The following is an 18,052-nucleotide window of genomic DNA, read 5'->3' on the forward strand; positions in this document are numbered from 1 at the left end:
TAGGTAATTCTAGGTAACTAGATGCTCCTCTAGAGATGGAAATATCTCATGCAAAGCTTTAAAATTTTGTATTAATTTTGGAGGCATTGTTATCTAACTTTTAGTTACGTACTTGATTCTTTATGGGTATAAATTAAATTTCTAACTGCTATTCTGCCTAAACAAATTGAAATCTGCAGAGCATTAAGACCAAAAATACCAAATGTTGTGGACTCTAATCCTTTTAAAATCATGGCAAAAGAATTGGGACGTACTTGTTGTGGAGATGGCATATTGAACATACTTCTTAGGAAGCTAAAATTGCAACTGGAAAGAGAAGAGCATAATAAATTGCTACAAAAAAAAGAAATGTATTGTCAAAGTAGTTGTTCTTTGCTGGACGCTTTCACAGATTAATGTTGCAGTTGCTGGTGTTATATTGAATTTCTGGGTATTTGAGATGTTCATCTTGCTGTATCTTTAATTTCAGGGACATGAAGATGAAGTGTTTGTACTTGAACCTCATCCGTTTGATCCAAGAGTTCTCTTCTCTGCTGGACACGATGGAAATGTCATAGTTTGGGATTTGGCAAGAGGGGTCAAAATCCGGTCCTACTTCAACATGGTAATTATTGTGCTTTATGCAGATATGCCAAAGCAACCTTTCTAAACTTTTTGCTTTTAGTACATTCTTATGTAGGCCATCTTGAAGCATGCATTTGTGTATAGGGTAAGATCCTGCATCCAGTGAAGTCAAGAGAAATTCCTATTCAGTTTAGCGGGGCAAAGATTAAATCTGTAGAATGTAAAAAGTTGTTTCTTTGGCTGTGTTTCATAGTGTCATCTTTCTATAGGCTTCATCCATGTGAAATTGGAGTGTTAGTTTACATTGTCAGAGATCATGCGTAAGAGACAGGGTGACAGAGACCCTCCTTTAGTGCTCTGTTTCCTGCCTGGGGAACCAAGGTGGAACTTGGTTTATTTTTGCGTTGCTAATTCTTAATCTGGCTAAAGCTCTTCAGGAGTCACCTGATCTCATACAATGTTGTTGTATGCTGCCTTGGCTTGTTGGACTGAATGCTGTCAGCCTTTCTGTGTAGAGCTCCTCCACATGCAGGTTTCATATTTGGTCTGTTCTGCACTAAACTATTCTTCTGGAAGATGGATTCGGCAGGTATTTCCATCTGTTTCTTGATATTAATTGGGTCTTTGTACATATCTTTTTCCTCAAAAAGGTAATGATCTATTGTGCAATTCAGACTTTGTCTCCTCAAGAAAATTAAGAAAGAATATGAGAATCATTGAGAACGCTGAGAGTAGGCAAATGGGCTTCAGCTTTCAGCTATAGTAGAATGGCAGTCTTGGAGACCAGCATAAAGAAGATTATCTGAAGAGGAGACCTGCCATAGATGTACTCGCAAAAAAAAAAAAGTCCAGCCGGGAAGGTCACTCTGAACCTAAAGAAAGATTTTGAGATGTGTGGTGTACAGTACAGTTCATAAGGTCTCTGAAGAAATTCTGCCAAGTTTAGTGGGAGAGAGAGCAGCTTAGACTCCTTCAGCACTGACCTGGGTTCAGTATTGTTCCCTCTGCATTGATTCCTGTAACTGAATTTACGAAGGATCCGAGATCTTGCAGCTATGAGTACAAATCTTCGTTACTCAGTGCTATTCACTGTTACAATTGAGGTGTATGTTCTCATTGTGTGGTTAGGTTGCCTTTCCACCACTACTTATGATGGGTGTATGTTAGTTTTCATGGAATTCAAGGTCTTTATAAGACAAGTCCATTTAAGAGCTATCGGAATCTAAATTACAGATGTCCGTGACATTAGGCAACCCCCTGAAGGACTGAAATATTTATTTTAACAATGCAGCGCAACAGAAACATCTAAAAAGGGTAAAAATCACATACATTTTAAGATATTTGGATTCAGAGAAATGTGTAGATAATCGGAAGATCTCAGCAGCTAGTAATCTGCGCTTCATGCTAGAAACGAATGTGAGAAAGTCTGCCTGCTGTGTGAGGTGAGGGGAATTGTAAATCTGGCAATCAGTTGTTTCAAACCAATGAATAAGTCATATGAGCCATGTATGCAAGAGAGGCATCTCTCGACAGTCTCTGAATATTTCACCGGCCAGTCTTCCGTGTCTGATGCTTCAAAAGGCATGGGTGGAAATTAGAGGTTTTCTTAGATGGCTGGGGTAGGGAAAATGCTTCTAGACCATGAGACTAGATTGCATAGTCACCTCTGCAGAGCTGCAAATGTTGAGAGTTCTGGTTTACTAAGGGAGGGCATGAATACATACGGAGTCACCAGTCTTCTCCCAGTTTCCTGGCTGGCATATCAGCCTGGAACATCATTAGATGAACTACTATTAAATTATTCTGATAACCATTGTGACCTTCATTGACTTGCTCAATATGTCTTCTCATACTTGTGAAAAACAGTATTTGTATTTAGGGGATGGGAAATTTTTACAGATTGGGTTCTTTTAGATCAGACAGGGAGACGTCATTAGTTGGAACCAAACCTGAGAGTTGAATGACATGAGGTACCTGCTTTACCATTCAAGAACCTCTTATTATCGTTGTCTGATAAAACAGTGTCCGTGGTACCAGAATTAGCACTGGGTGACTTTGTTGTAACAAAAGCCCCTTAAAAAAAAAAATTGCGGACCTTGGGGGTATTGGTTGAATTAGCAAGATCTTAGATGACTGTTAGCTTAATAATAGTCCAGTCAGGTATTCCCATGCTAAATGGATGACTTGGTAAGTCTAAAGCTTTGTGACAAATCCCTAAAGTAGAGATGGATATTTTTAAGTCGTTCGTCCGTCCGTCCCCCCCTCCCCCCGCCCCTGAATTTCTTCATTGTCAGTATCAAAAAATAAATAAAATCAAAATTCAGGGGATTCAAGCAGTGTCAGTCAGTTTGAAACTTAATTCCTTTTACCCAGTCAGCGAATGAAATTGCAAAGCTGTAGTAAGCAAAGACACTTATTGTTTTATATTTAACTCAAATGGGGGAATCAAAGTTCATTTGTGCCTTGCTGGTTGCAGATAGGGGTGCTAGGAGACTGTGGTGGTCTTACAGAACTTTCTCTCCCAGGTTTTTGGAGTTAAGATTTGTTACTAAATCGATTGGCACAATCATGGTTAATTCGAAGCATCTTCAATCTGTTTGCCAGATTTGCTCTTTATAATTAATAGTAAACTCAGTCCCATAAGAGACAGTTTTCAAGGCCAGGCTGGATGGGGCTTTGAGCAGCCTGGTCTAGTGGGAGGTGTCCCTGCCCATGGCAGGGGGGTTGGAACTGGATGATCTTTAAGGTCCCTTCCAACCCAAACCGTTCTATGATTTTACTCTCAGTAAGTATGTATATATTTTATATATTCCACATTTTCACTTGTAGTCTTCACTTCATTTGATCTAGTTCTGTAAGTATCGCATAACTTGTTGTTGGAGTTCATGGGCTTTCAGAACTGGCTTAATTCAGTGACTTGAGTCAGCTAGGTTCAAGGAATGTATTCAACTACCCCAGAGAGTGAAACTTGCTATAGAAATATCAAGAGCGTGAGAGGGTTAAAATTTGTTAGACAATTTTGAGATGCAGGAAGTAAGTCCTGGGATGGTTTTAAATTGCATGTGCAAATACACAGGTACTTGTTGTTTTGTGGCCTGTGTAATATCCCTGTAATGTCCCTGCCGGTCCTGACTTAATAGAGCTGCTCATGAAAAAAACCGTTCTCAGTGTATTTTTGCCATTCGTTTTTCCAAGGAATCAATGAGGTCGTTGCTTTGGTGTTGTAATGTCAGGGCAGTTTCGCATGCTGTATTTCCTGGGTACAAATACGAATTTAGCAGACTTCTGAAGAAACCAGGGTAATAAACCTTAAGTGGTTGCTGCAGTCCGCTGTTTCAGAGCTTACATATTTCACAAAAATCAGGGGTTTTTGCCACAGAAGTACAGCACAAACCCTTGTAAATGCTGAAATTGTGGCTTGTTAACCAGGGCCTGGATTCACTGAAGGATTTGACTGTTGTGGCACCTAAGTTATTTGGGACCAAGGTCTTTAGTCTCCAAAGTGGAATGCAGTATCCTATGAAATCCTCAGTTTACTGAGCAGTATATGAGATTTAGGTGTCTTAATGGATGTTCCAGGAAAAAAAAAAAGTGCACTGAATGGTGCGCTGTCTAGCAAAAGCCACTGCGTAATAATGTACTTAGAGATATATTTGAAATGCCGTTTCTCAGTTAAAGCTGCAATGAGGCATCTGGATCCCTTGTGTGGTAAGGCACCTTTCCAGTAACTGAGGGAGCTCCCTGCTCTCCTTGAAAGGCGGGTGTGGGTGCAGGTGGCACTCATCTTTTGGGATTGCCTTAACTAATGTTAAGCTGTTGAGTGGGGGAAATTAAAGACCTAGATTCTGTTCTCTCCTCGGTGGCAAGGTGTTCTATTCAGCATCTGCCACTTACCCAGGAAGGCTTCTGAGCTATAAATGTCTAAACAAGAGAAAGTTGGGAAAAAGTGCTGAAGTTGTGCTGCTGTGGAGAGGCGTGAATCTGTAGACTGTGGGTTTGGGCACTTCTGCTAGGCTTGTTTTCTTGGGTATGGAAGTCGTGTTCTAGGTAAATTAGAAAGTGGTAGAAATGGCTTTTGGCTTCAAGCTTCAGGCAAGCTCTTGAACTTGCAGGATTAGTGCACAGTTAAGTCATAAATAAAAGCTGTACAACACTCAGTTGTTGTCATAGGATCTGTTTTCTTTCAGGTGTTCTCGCTCAGTTTCTTCTTAATAATAGACCTGACACTGTTGGTTTCTTAGGAATGACAGGGTTGGCACTCTGATGGTATGTGCTGCAGCTTATCCTTACGCTTGTAGTTCCTTTAAGCATTTCTGAGAATGTACGAGGAGGAAAAAGAAAACTACAGGGACTTAAGAATCTTACAGATCATAAAGGAGGTGCCTAGTAATGTTAGGTGAATGCATGGGGTTTTGTGTGGTTTGGTAATTCAGTTTTTGTTGGTGTTGCAATTTGGACATTAACTACCGGTGTTCCTCGAGTCTGACCCCAAATAGGGTTGTGGTATTAGAGTGCTGCCCTTGATTTTTATTTTTTTGGATTTACGTAGTTTTCTTTAAGCAGTACCTCTCAGGGCTGAGCTCAGCTGATTCAGACTGCTTGCAAAAGGCATTCTGTCTGGAGCCGTAGAGTATAGATTTCTCCTCTGGTAAAGCTGATAGCTCTTGTCCCATAAGTGGGCTGCCCCATAGAAGAATATTTTTTTAAAGTTTCCTAAAAGATTGCAGGGTATGTACAGGCCTGTAGCTCTGTTCTTTTTCTCTCTTTCTTTCTCTTTTTTTTTTTTTTTAATAATTTGATTTACAGTATAGCTTTATGAACAGTTGCAGGAACATATGGTGACTGCAGTTACTTAAAAGTATGCCGTTGAAAGTATGAAAAGTGCACTACAGTAGCAAGAATGAAAGACATGGGGAGAGCAGACATTTTTACAGTCTCTGTTACTGTAGAATATCGGACTTTTGTACTGTGTCTCTGAACATAATTGCTTTGCCTAAATCTGATACCTGACTCAGCAGATTTTCGAAGTAGGCATTGCAATTACTGCACTGGCAAACTTGTGTATTAACTGTGATAAAGACTAGCCTTACAGCATTTTAAGAAATCCTTGTGTAATGTAGAAATTAATCAAGTAAGAATATTGCTGCCTTTAAGTTAAAAATGGCTCTCCTGGACAACAGATTTAAAAAACAAAACAAAAAAGCCCCGAAAACACAAAACCCCAAACAAACCCAAAACCTTGAAGATCTTTCATGACTCGGTGTTGCTCCTCTGTCTTACTGGGTTGACGCTTATTGCAAGCTGAATCTTTGGGAAGTCAGGCTTCGCTGTAGCTGGTAGCTTTCTTATGTCTGACATGATTTGCGTGCATTGGGGGCCTCCCGTGTGCCTGAACGTCTCTTAAGGTCAGACTTTTGCTTACTTGTAACCTTAATGTATTCCTTCTAGTGATTGTGAAGAGTTCATTTGGACTGATTCTTATTATGTTGCCTCTGCACTAAGACAGTCTTTTTGAACCCTGTCATGTATTAGGGCGTTCTTTGCAACGTGCTGTGGGGGGGTTGTAGTTCTGGAGCCCACTTTAAACTCAGTGCAAAGGTGGCCTTAGTCCTTTTTTATTCTGACGAATGCTTTGAAATACTGATACAAAAAGAATGTTTTTATGATGTTGTATTAAATTCACAGATCCTAATACTTCAAAATCCTCCTACCTTTGTGACTTTATCGGACTTGCTGAAAGGCTAAGCCACCTCAGCCTTTGACACCTAATGGTCACCCTATACATCTCCAGCTGTTGCAAATTTGATGATGAGTCTTTTTCTAAATGCTAAAGCACACTTCATCAGAGCATATAGAATACCATGAGTATATTTCAGAAATGCTTTACAACTTGATCTCTGTAAACCAGTGACTTGAAGCAACCTTCTGATTCTTTTTGAGGAGGAAGGAAAAAAAAAAATTCCTCGCCAGACCTGTTCTCCCCTTCTCCCACCTTCGTCTTCCTTTGAAATGGCAAATAACTCTGATACATTTTTGAAAGAAAAGCTTTACTCTCTCCCAGAAACACCATTGTTCTCTTCTGTGTCACTGAGTAAATGTTGCTTGCCCTGGAAACCAGACTGGTACTTCAGAAGCAGTGGATGATTTCTTATTGGCAGTGTATCAGTTACTGGTTGAATTGGTGTTTATCGTTCTTATGCCCTCTGTCCTGCTTTTATGGAAACCATCAGGAAAAAAAAAAAAAACCATACCCAACTTCAAAATTGCAAAGCCTGAGGGGGAGGCTGACCATCCTGTTGCATCAATGTTGAAAATAAAGGGTACACTTGCATTTCTTGGCTGTTTTTGAAAAACTCTGATCCTGGGGCTAAGACATGCCTCTCTGTTGAGACCTAGAATGACAACAATGTGTCTGATAACTGTAGCTGCTGTAAGGGAGGATGAGGCATCTTACAGCTGTAGGAAAAAAATGTGATTTTTTTTTTTTAAACTTTATCTTTATATCTTTATCTAGAACTCTGTACCAGAATCCAAGATGTTTGCTTTCATTCTAGGTACTTTTCTGTTGGAAGCTTATGATGAATAGTCCCGCACTTTCATGTAAAATACATTACTTACATTTTATGTAAATAGGCATTGTATCCAGAACTAGGAAGCTTGTGTCTTGCATGTGTTCTTTCCATTATGCTTATTAATTAGCAACTGGTGATGAAATTTAGACCTTAAATATGAACATTCTTTAAACAAAGTAAGGACTTGAACACTTCTTTGTTTATTTCACAAAATATTAAATAACTTATTCAGAGATTTGGCTAGTGTCATGAGCATGGATTCTTCCATCTGTATCAAAACCCAAACATTAAAACAGGTACAGTGTAAGCAGCTGAATTGAAAAGTGCCAATTTTCTACTAAGTTAAAGTTTTTGCAGTTGCAATTTTATATCAGTTTACTAATCGTAGAATGTGTTGGGTTGGAAGGGACCTTTAAAGGTCATCAGTCCAACCCCCCTGCAGTAAGCAGGGTCATCTTCAACTAGATCAGGCTGCTCAGATACGCAATTTTGTCCAATTTCTTTTAAAATTGTCAGCCGAGAAGCAAATTACTTGAGATCTTAGAATAAAGTGTGGATTTAACTACGTAAACAGAGTTCTGTTTCATTTTTTTCTTTTTTCTTCAAAAGAAAATTTGTGACAGCTAGAAGAAAAACGGGGACAAAATTTTTTCGCTCTTGGAGTTCAGAGATTAAAGGACATCTTACTGGGACCTTATGTAAATAGTTATGGATCCTTTCAGCAAGATAAAGTTATTTTGACTCTGCATTGTATTGCCACATCAAAACTTAAGTGTAATCGTTCCCCTTATCAGGTACATCAATGGGGAACAGCAACTCTAAAGTTCTTGGTACTGAAAAATTTTTGAAGTACTTCAACTGTTGTGGAACATGCAGTACCAAAAGGGATAAACTACTTTAGCAGTGGAGCTAACAAACCTGTAGGCTGATCTTTTGTTTATGTTCCTGGTCTCAGTTAGGAAAGTACTGCAGAAGTTGATAATCTTTGAAAGAAAAAACAAAAACAAAACACCAAAAACAAAAAAAAACAACACCCAGAAAAGCTTACAGTCTTGCAGCAGGTTAAAAATGTTAATGAAACTGTGAACTTTTTAGCTATAGAATTGTTTGGGTTATGACTACTTTTGTGCAGCATTTAATGTCTTACACTGTCTTACCAAGTTGACCAGAAGCTTGGGTTGGCTTCTCTAATGAAGTCTCATATTTGATGTTTGATGTTTGACAGTGCTTGTTATCTGAAATATAAAAATGCAGAGCTGTACTTGAGGAAGCTGGTCAGAACCTTATTTTGAATAAGGTCATGACCTTATTTCTAACAGTTACCACTAGAACAGTTAGGTAGAAGAAAAGGTGTGTTGGAAGGACATGATGATGCAGGGCTGCTCATTAAAACCTTATTTATTTATTGGTGTGCTGCAGTAGCTTTCATTAGGCTATTTTCTAACTTTTGAGGCAGTGAAGCATGTAATGCTTTCATGTACTCAAAAGAATAGATCTTCTTTGTGAATACTCACAAATTTATTTTTAGGTCCTTCGATTTCCTGACCAGTCTCAAAGCTTAGACCCAAGCTCTTATGACTGTGCTATAGTAAAGAAAAAAAATGTGACTCTTTTTGGTCCTTCATTTTCTTTTTCAGGTGGCTTCTTTCTTGAGAAGCCTTGGGCTGAGGAAACAAAAAATGGATTTGATATGCTTGTTTTGAAGGTGATCTCTGAAATTCCTTTATTTCATTTGATTCCATTTGTTTTCAAAGGCAGTAGTAGAATCAGCAAGCAGATACTAACCTGCCTTATAAGGCCACCCGCTTCTCGTTATGTGATGATTATAGCTGTATAGTTCTAAAGTGCTGCTGCTATTTCAAATAGTGTCTTAATGAAACAGGAAATGTAGTGTTATATGTTACGACAAAGCAATAGTTGTATTTAAAACATTAAGCTTGTTTTTGAAATTGAAAATGTGTACTGTCACGTATCCAGTGGGAAAGCTTGAAGCAAGTGGATGCATTTCATATTGGTTTTGCTTTCCATTCACTATGTGAAGTTACCATGGTGAATATATGCCTTTTCATAGCCAGATGCTAGTTAATCTGTGTAAATGCAGATAAATGGTTTTTTATTTAAAAAAAAAAAACCAAACCCAAACCAAAACAAATCCATCTGTTGATGTTAAGGATGAGAGTTCTGGCCACATAGACATTAAGAAGTAAGGATAAGATCTCCGAAGCTGATGTCTTACATTTTTTTTTTGTCCCCAAGTCTGTAGCTAGCTGGTTGTCTAATTAATGCAAAGTTGTCTGGTACTATTCCTGGTTCCATGCATTTCTTTCCAAATGGGTCCTTAATTACTTTAATAGGATGTATAGTAGTTGCATTGCATGATCCTTTTTCAAGCTTACACGTTTTTCCCAACTTTCTGACACTTAATGTATCTTTTTGAAAATTTTTAATAGAACCACTTTTCTAGCTTTGTAAGCTTTGGATATATTGTAGATTTATTTGAAGCTATTCGCATAAGCAGTAACTGAAATAGTCATATATAAAACTTGACCATAAAAATGTCAAGTTCAAGCAGCCCATAAGAATTTTCCAGATTTCTAGAATGGAAATTGTAGAGGGTGTAATTTTGACCCTACTTGAAGTTAACAGAGAGTCTGCGCTACGGTTGAAGAATCAGACCATCTGGATGCAGTCGTGTGTTGGTTGTTTTCCCTTTCCCCCCAGTCTATCTGCCCGCTTCCCACGTCTTAACATTTTTATATAAATCGGTGAGAAAAATTGGGGAACCCCCATGGAGGTGATAATAGTAATGTATTTCATAATGGCGATGATCTCTAATTTTTGTGAATTTGGACACACATATCCCCTGTTAATGACTGTTTGAATGTTTTAGTACAGTTTAATCCTTGTTTTGCTTAGAATTTACTGTCAGTGTTATGGCATCAACTGATTCAGGTCAAAAGGGTTTCTTCCTGCAAATTGTCAATCAAGCAGAGGCCTCCTAAGTTGCAATTGGATTTTTCTGTGTGCTCCTGCTCCTTCAGAGAGCTGGTTGTTGACTCCGTCCTTTATTTTTTTAGCTTTGAGTGGACACTTCATTACAGGCAGTTCCTATGCTGTGCCTCCTTATGTCTGGGTATCTTAATGTTGTTCCTGCCCCATCTTCTGAGGTCTGATCTGTGCGATGTGGTTCCTTACTTTCTAATGCTACTTCAACTTTCAGTGCAAAATGGTAAACTCTGAAGCCCTAACAGCATTATCGTATTGCTTACAACTTCGTTTCCTTTTTGTTAATCAGTAAACCTGCGTGGCCTACCTAGATCTTTGTTGGCAACTACTTGATTAGTTTTATTGTAAACGACATAGCAAAAAATTGGTGTCCCTGTCAGAAGAACAAGCATGGAAGATCAGATTCCATCTAGGACAGCTCAGCAGAATGCTCTGTACATGGATTTTCTGCCACATGAGGTGATTTGTTGGACTAATGTCCAAAAGGCATATCGCTTGCTTATATAGACAATGTACTGTAATCTCCAGTGTTAACTAGAGATTTAAAAAACGTTCGTTCTTATGTTGTGGACTTCATAAAGTCTAAAGAGACTTACAGTTTTGCCAGGATTATATGGGATTGTATTTTTAGATCAGGTTTTCTAGTCATCTGAAATACAGAATGACTTAAGATTATAGATGCTTTATTTTTCAGTCAGCCAGTGTGTAATCCTACTAAAATATTTTTGAGAGCTTCCACATTTGAATATATGTAAAAGCACATCCTGAAGAGCAGATCCTGAAAAGCAAAGCCAGCATAATGCTCTAGTACTCCAAGTAGAAGCCAATACTGAGTTTGCAGAATGTTTATTAAGAAAAATTTTCTTTAACAAAAATAAAAAAGACGTTGTAAATACTTTCTGTATGTATATGCCTTTATATAACTTCAGGCATCCGTAGAGTGGGTGATCTGCCAGATCTTTTCATTGATATGTTTATCTTTTGAGACAAATACACCTCATTCCTGAATGGGTAACTGACTTGGGTGGTAGGAAGATAGAAACATCTTTAGTAAACATCTTACTCTTAATTTAATTACTTCTTGCCCTCTTCCTACCATTTGATCCTTTGTTGCTTGCCTTCTGGAAGCAGCATAGAAGCCCTGTTGACTTTGATTATTTTTATTTTTTTTAAACTGGCTTAAAAATTAAGTGTTCTTTCCAATTCTCCAAATCTGCAGCAACCACTAACTTTGCAGAAAGTCCATAGATATTTTTTAGCTTACCATGGAAGCATGCTGTGATCGGAGATTTTTCCTTAAAGCAAAGGAGAACACAAACCTGCAAAGGAGCTTCAGAATACTTGGAGACTGATTTGACTCAAGCAGCTATGATGTAGTTTCATCACTTATGAAAGAGGTTATATGTTTTAATAACAACTAGTTAACTTTGCTTTTTTGCTAGTTTTAGAAAGTTGTTCTAGCATACCATGGTTGTGATCGTTAGAAACTAAATTTCAGTTTTCAAGTTTGAATGTTGCTTGTAACTAATTTTCATTTGTCCCAATGCATTTAAGTAGAGTAGTTCTCTTCCTGCTAAAGGTCTTTTTGTATAGGCGTACAAAATAGTCCTCTTTCCTTAGTGTCCAAGTGAAGAAGCTGAGCTCTTAGATTTTTCATTATCATGATAGTGGAACCATGTAGCTATTCCACTTAAAATTTATTCACCTTGAAAATGGGAAGCAAAAATTATTATGTGTGTTGCTTTGGAAGAGTTTATTCTTATCGTTGTCTATTTGTCTAGTACGTATGCACTTTCTCTTCTGGATATGCTTCTGGTATATTTTAGGAGCATAGTTTTATTTCTGTTGCTGCATTATATGTGACGCATTACAGCGAATACACAGTGATCTTTCTGCCTGTGTTTCCAACTAACTGCCTCGGTCACTTACTGTGAAGGACGGGAGAGAACACTGTCTACCTCAGGCTAGTAGAGACTTAGTTCACTGACTTTTTAAACAGTGCCGTTGACTTGTGTTGGAAGGCGTGATAGAAGTGCATAGCGTTATTGTGTGTAGACTTGAATGCCGTTATTTTTTCTGGCAGTATGTTTAGTAACTTATTTCTAATAATCTTACTGTCTTCATGGCCTATTGCATTTTGTCCTGTTGGCTTTTAATTGCTCTAGTTGATACCATTTGTGCTGCATCCCAAATCTGTTCTCTGTGGATAATTTCCTAATGTTCATTTCATGAACAGGCTCTTTTTTTTTCGGTAGTCACTAACAGAAAAGCCTGGCTCGAGGAACTCCACTGATAACATCCTTTTAGCTCTGTGTGTCTTTCCAAAACCGATAACTGTTATCCTTTCCTTAGCAAGTTTACCTACTCTGCATTTCTCCTACTAATTGCAGTCTTTTCCATTGGAATTAAGTTTTTGGTGCCATATCATGGCTGTAAAATCTAGCTAGGTTGAAGGAATTATATTTTCTTGATATAAAAAAGCAGTTATTTTAATGAAGAAAGTCTGGTAAGTTTATCTGGTACTCTTTACTCTTGATTAATTTTCATTTTCCCTCATGTCTTTTACTTGTCTTAAAAACTAGGTTTTAAGTCTTTCAGACTGTATAACAGCTCAGGCTTATTATTGAGCTCGCGCTCTCTGTAGGTGGTACTACTCTGTTTTCACACAACAAATTATTTTTATGGATCTAAGATATGTTCCTTTGTGTACCAGTTTCACAGCTCTGTTCTCCCTCATTTGGGGGAGAATAGTAAGCTCTTAAAAACTGAGAGGAAACGAATAACTTCCCTTTTTCATTCTCTATTTCATCAACATTCCTTCCTCCCTTCGTGATGTACCAATGTCCATCTCTTCCCTTGCTAGCGAAAATACGGGCTTAATTCTTGGATTTGAGACTATATGTAATCTTAAATTAGTCCTAGTTGTATAGCATCACTGGTTCTTCCCTGATTGTGGCCGAAGGGTCCTTGCTACTTGGTTTTTGCTGCCAGCAGTGTCTCAACGTGTTCCCTCTTGGCAGCTCTCTGTTGGGATGCCTCTTATTGACCGGTGCTTTTTCTGTTCTTGTGAGCGATCTCTTCCTTTTGCCATTCATATCCTTTTATTCAACGGGTGAAGGTTTCAGACAGAATAAACAGTTCTGTCTTCTTTGGGATACAATATTCATTTAGTTCTTGCATCTTTGATTTAAAAGGGGTGGAGTGGGGAAAGCAGCTTCCTTCTTGCTGAAGTCTTTTACCTAGCTTGCTGAAGTTACAGCTTCACTGATTTACTACAGCTTCCGCTTTTGCAACATAATGTTTAGTTTCTGTTCCAGATGACCAGCTGCACTGTGTTAGCTTTATTATTGAAAAAATTCCATTGTAAAGTGTCATTTATTAATCCCAAAATATTTTTGTTTTAAAATAAAATAAATCTGCTGAGTAGCACATTGTGGCAGGCTTTGCTCTTTAATTCGTAGTAATAATTATATCTTGGAAGCTTATCCGCAACAGTAATTTTTGTTCCTACAATATTAAGGATCTTTATTTCCAAGTAAATGTACGTCAGACTTGAGGGGTTGTACTAAAAGGTTTTACTGTTGTCCTTTCCAAAAGCACTTTTTAAACCAGATTCTGGCCACATGTAGAGTAAAACTATTTGCACTGTATTAATCACTGAATAGTAGATCACTATTCTTTTCCTTTACATAAGAAGGGAATGTCTTCCAACACACACTCTGATTCCCAGGAGTTTCTTGAAAATGGTCCATCCAAATCATTGCTTGCTGGGAAGGATTAAAAAACCCCATCATCTTAATAGTCTGATTTTTTTTTTCCTTCTATTGCTTATTTTTCTCCTCACCATGGTTAGCAAATAGCTCTTCCCAGAACATGCCTTGTCTTCCTTGTGAAACAAAAAATCTTCTAATCTTAGGCTCTAGGAGAACCCTGAGATTCTATTTACGAAGGACTTAAGTGTTAGGAAGCTTGATACTTTGATGTTTTCTTCGTTGGAGGAAGGCAAAGGGAACAGAAATCTCTATGTAAAACTACTGCTTTTCCAGGCTTTTACAATACATCTGCAAAGCTTATTCTTGGGCTGAAATTCCTTCCCCTTTCCACCTACCTCCCGGAACTGTCTCCCTCTATTACAGTGAGCTTTCTACAGACAAAAAGCAGCAGAAAGCTGTAACTCTGCCTTGGTTGTTGCGTCTTGCTTAGTGTAAATTAATTTCTGCATTCCTAGCCGTTGTGATGTTAGTGTCACTCGCTTGAAGCTCTGTTTCTATTTTCCATCCCTTTCTGTAGGATACTTCTGTTCATTTCTTCTGGAACAACGAGGAAAAGAGAACATAAAACTTGCATTGGTTTATGTTCCTCTTTTGCTAATCCAGAAACTCATTTGACTTTTATGGAAAGTACTTGTAGTAAGACCTTTATCAAGTACCTGGAAGCACTGGTAATAGGTGTAGCAGCCTCTGCCGCTTGGGGGGATGTGCAGGGGTGCATGGATGTGTGCTAAGACCCTGGGCAAAAGATTTAGACTTCTTGCCTTTGTCTCAGCCTGTGAGCTAGTGAGAACAGTACCTACCTGACAGGTTTTTTCGAGGCTTGTTTCCTTAACTTTTTAAAACAATGCTGACGCCTCCGGAAGGTGCTACAGAAGTGCATAGTGTTACTGCCTGCAGGCTGAATACCACTGGGTTTTTTTTCGGGTAGTATATAGGCCTGACACAGTTAGGGAAAGAATTTTGTTTGGTGTCTCTTAAAAGAAAATGCAAAAGTGCTTTGCTGGGGAAGAATAGAAAGGGGCTTTCGGAAGAGGTGCTGAAGACATGAAAATTCAGAGTGGTGATTGGTCACCTCTGCTTGATTGACAGGTTGCAGGGAAAAACAAAAACCCATTTGTTCTGGCTTAATGGAACTGGAAAACAGAAAATGAGTATCAGGTAAAAATTCCTTTTTTAAAATCTTTGCAGTTCTCCTTTAAAAAGTGGAGTTTTTACACAAATCTACACCTCCCCCACTCCAATACATTAGGATTAGGAATGACAGAGACAGGCAGTTGCTAAGTTGTGTAATGTGGGTTGTCTATGTCAGCGCGTTTTCCAGCGGGCAGGTGTTCTGAAACACCGCAGCAGCAGCCAATGCTACTGGGTTAGCTTAGCGGAAAGGCAAAGGATCGAAAGGGTGTAGTGACTAAAAGCCCTGAACTGGACCCAGCTCTCTGGTTAGGCTCATTAGCAGGACGTTCAAGGGGAAGCTTTTATTTTCACTTCCTATGCTGTGCCTGCTTTGTGGATAAATCTGTCAGTTTCTACTACTATCAATTTGGCATCTTTCATGAGCATTATTACAAAATTCACTGAAAAGTGACTAGCTAAAAAGTAAACTATGTTTTAAAGTAACTTCCATCTAGCAATATACTGTCTTACAGATTTTATAAGTTTCAACATCAGCACCACAGTTTTGAGAATCGTAATTGAAAATTATTTATTTCTGGTAACTTAATTATTTTGTATGTTGATGTATTTCAGATTGAAGGACAAGGACACGGTGCAGTTTTTGACTGCAAGTGCTCTCCTGATGGACAGCATTTTGCATGTACTGATTCTCACGGTCACCTTCTGATTTTTGGCTTTGGTTCCAGTAGCAAATATGACAAGGTACAGTGCAAGATGAATATCAAAATGTTTGTCTGTGTTGAATGCATTCGTGCAAGCTTTTCTTCAGAGCTTTATTTCAAGAGGGTCAAAACAATTTTGAGCCATTAATATGGGATGTTTCAGATTCCTGTTGTTGACATTGAGCTTTCTTTCACTGTCTCTTTTTAAACTATGGAAACATGCTACTAAGCTACTGTTTACATGGGAAGTTAAAAATAATTTAAAAGAAAAAAAGAAAGGCATTTAAAAAAATGACCCAGTCACTGTCTGCTCTCTTAAGTGACGAGGCTGCAAGTGTCTACTAATGGATCCACATGGATAAAGTGAATAAACTGCAATGGAATTGATAATCGTTAAACATTTTGCCTTAAATATTTTTTCTGGTTCCTAACTAGGACCAAAAAAGGTGGTGGTGGTGTGGGGTATAATACAACTAATTCCTGCTGTCCGTATTTGAACATTGCTTAGCCTGGGAGACAGTTATTTACAATAAATATACTATATGTTCTAGTGATACAATTTTATGTCTGCTAATGAAGTTCTGTCGTGGATGCCTTGGTGCTTACACAGCAATGTTCCACTGTTACTGTGTGATTAAAATATTACATCTTTATTCCAATGTCATAGTCTACATTGTGTATTCTAAGTGTGGGTGTCTTGCCACAGACCCTCATGACTTCAAAGATATGTGGTGTTGGTTTGTTTTTTTTCTCTGTGGATGAACATGCCCTATGAACCATAAAGGTTATCTGGTTTGGAGAGGTTCTAGTTCTAGGTCCTAGTTCTTCTTTTACCAATCGTGGAAGAGGTGAGATGTGTCTCTTCTCATTCTAAGACTTAAGCAGACATATCTGCTCCATGATTTTCATCTCTGCGTCTGGTAGCTGATACTTGAAGGTTGTTGAAGTGCTGACTTCTGGATCTTGCCTCCTGCTTCGGATTTTTGGACTCAGGCTGGCCTTGAAAGCATTTTGGCAAACAGCAACACAGAGGGGAAATAAAGGAGGGAGAGCAAAAGGAATTTTAATGTTTGCCTTGTAAGCCACTGCATTTCTTTCTGTAGTCTTCCAGCTCTTACTTTGATGCTAGTTACAGCAGCATTTGCATATTGGGGATTTTTTTTTCCCCTCATTGTCTCTCAACTATAATTTCAACTAGTCAGTGCTTGGCTGCTGTTGCTATCTCTCAGCTTTTACTAGCTGTGCATTTACCCCTTCCATTCCAAAGAAAACAAATGTGCAGGGACACCACAAACAAGGAAAACCAGGATGATCAGGTCATTTTCAAGGTCTTTGTCTTTCAGAGTTCTTGTTCTTCCAAACTTTAAAGCCTGTTGTAATAGAAACATTTTTCTCACCATGTCCGTGGATTGTTCCAGGTTTATTTTGCTCTCCAGTCATTTTGGAAGTGTAGTTCTCTGCTACTTGGAAGCATTGGAAATGAAGTTGAAACCATGAGCCTTTTTGTCTTTGCTGTGATAGACCAGGAGTTTTCTTTACACTGCCATTTGAGAATTTACCTTGTGAGGGAGTAGATCTGTCTGAAGAATGAAAACAATTGCTTTTCACTTCTTGAGTTCTACAGAGCCTTTGTTCTCTTGGGGCTTTTGCTGCAGTCTCTGAGAAAAGATTATGTTTAAAACTTTTCTCTTATTGGGTGATGTAAAATGATCCCTGCCAGCTGTTACTGTGCCAATGGTAATCTTGGCATTCTTGACCATAGAAGAAATGGGAGCAAATAAGACTTACATTTTTACCTCTTTAATCACAGTCTTCAATTCCTAGAAGACTCAGCTTGGAAGTTTCTGATCTCTTTCTTGTCTGGTTCCATCTCCTCTTTATTTTTGTCTGACCTGATTTCTGGAAAAATGTAACTACAAACAGGTAGATGTTGGAGATCCGGTGTGCTTTTTTCTGTCCTGCCCTTCCCCGCTACTTACCCACACCCCCACCTCCAGACTCTTGGGGTTTTTTTAGTCATCTTGTGAGAATGTGCTCTGATAGAAGCTGCGTTTTTTTTGAAGTGGTTTCCATCCATCTTGGGGAATGATTGTTACAGAAGAAAGGAGTTTGATAACCTGTCTTGTATTCCTTCATTTGTGAGTTGTCCTCAGGATGATGATTATAGCTGAGAACAGTGTTAGCTATAGTGGTGGAAAAGAAGAATACCATTTGCTGCTTGTTGTTGCTCCTTTGTTGTTCAAATTAAGGGAACCTTGAGTCAATCTCTGCTGAGATTTCTGAGTGTGTGAAGATCATCAGA

At 38.5% G+C, this 18,052-nt stretch overlaps 1 protein-coding gene across 3 annotated transcripts in view; it reads left to right on the forward strand.

Annotated features, from left to right (window-relative positions):
- PHIP (pleckstrin homology domain interacting protein) overlaps positions 1 to 18,052 on the forward strand; it is a 118,428-nt gene that overhangs the window by 44,032 nt on the left and 56,344 nt on the right. For all 3 annotated transcript variants that reach the window (XM_054194606.1, XM_054194607.1, XM_054194608.1), the window contains exons 15-16: positions 470 to 604; positions 15,662 to 15,790. In XM_054194606.1, the coding sequence (XP_054050581.1) occupies positions 470 to 604; positions 15,662 to 15,790 (264 nt within the window). The remainder of the gene's footprint in view (positions 1 to 469; positions 605 to 15,661; positions 15,791 to 18,052) is intronic.

Source organism: Rissa tridactyla, chromosome 3 (assembly GCF_028500815.1).
Source record: "Rissa tridactyla isolate bRisTri1 chromosome 3, bRisTri1.patW.cur.20221130, whole genome shotgun sequence".
Lineage (NCBI taxonomy): Eukaryota > Metazoa > Chordata > Aves > Charadriiformes > Laridae > Rissa > Rissa tridactyla.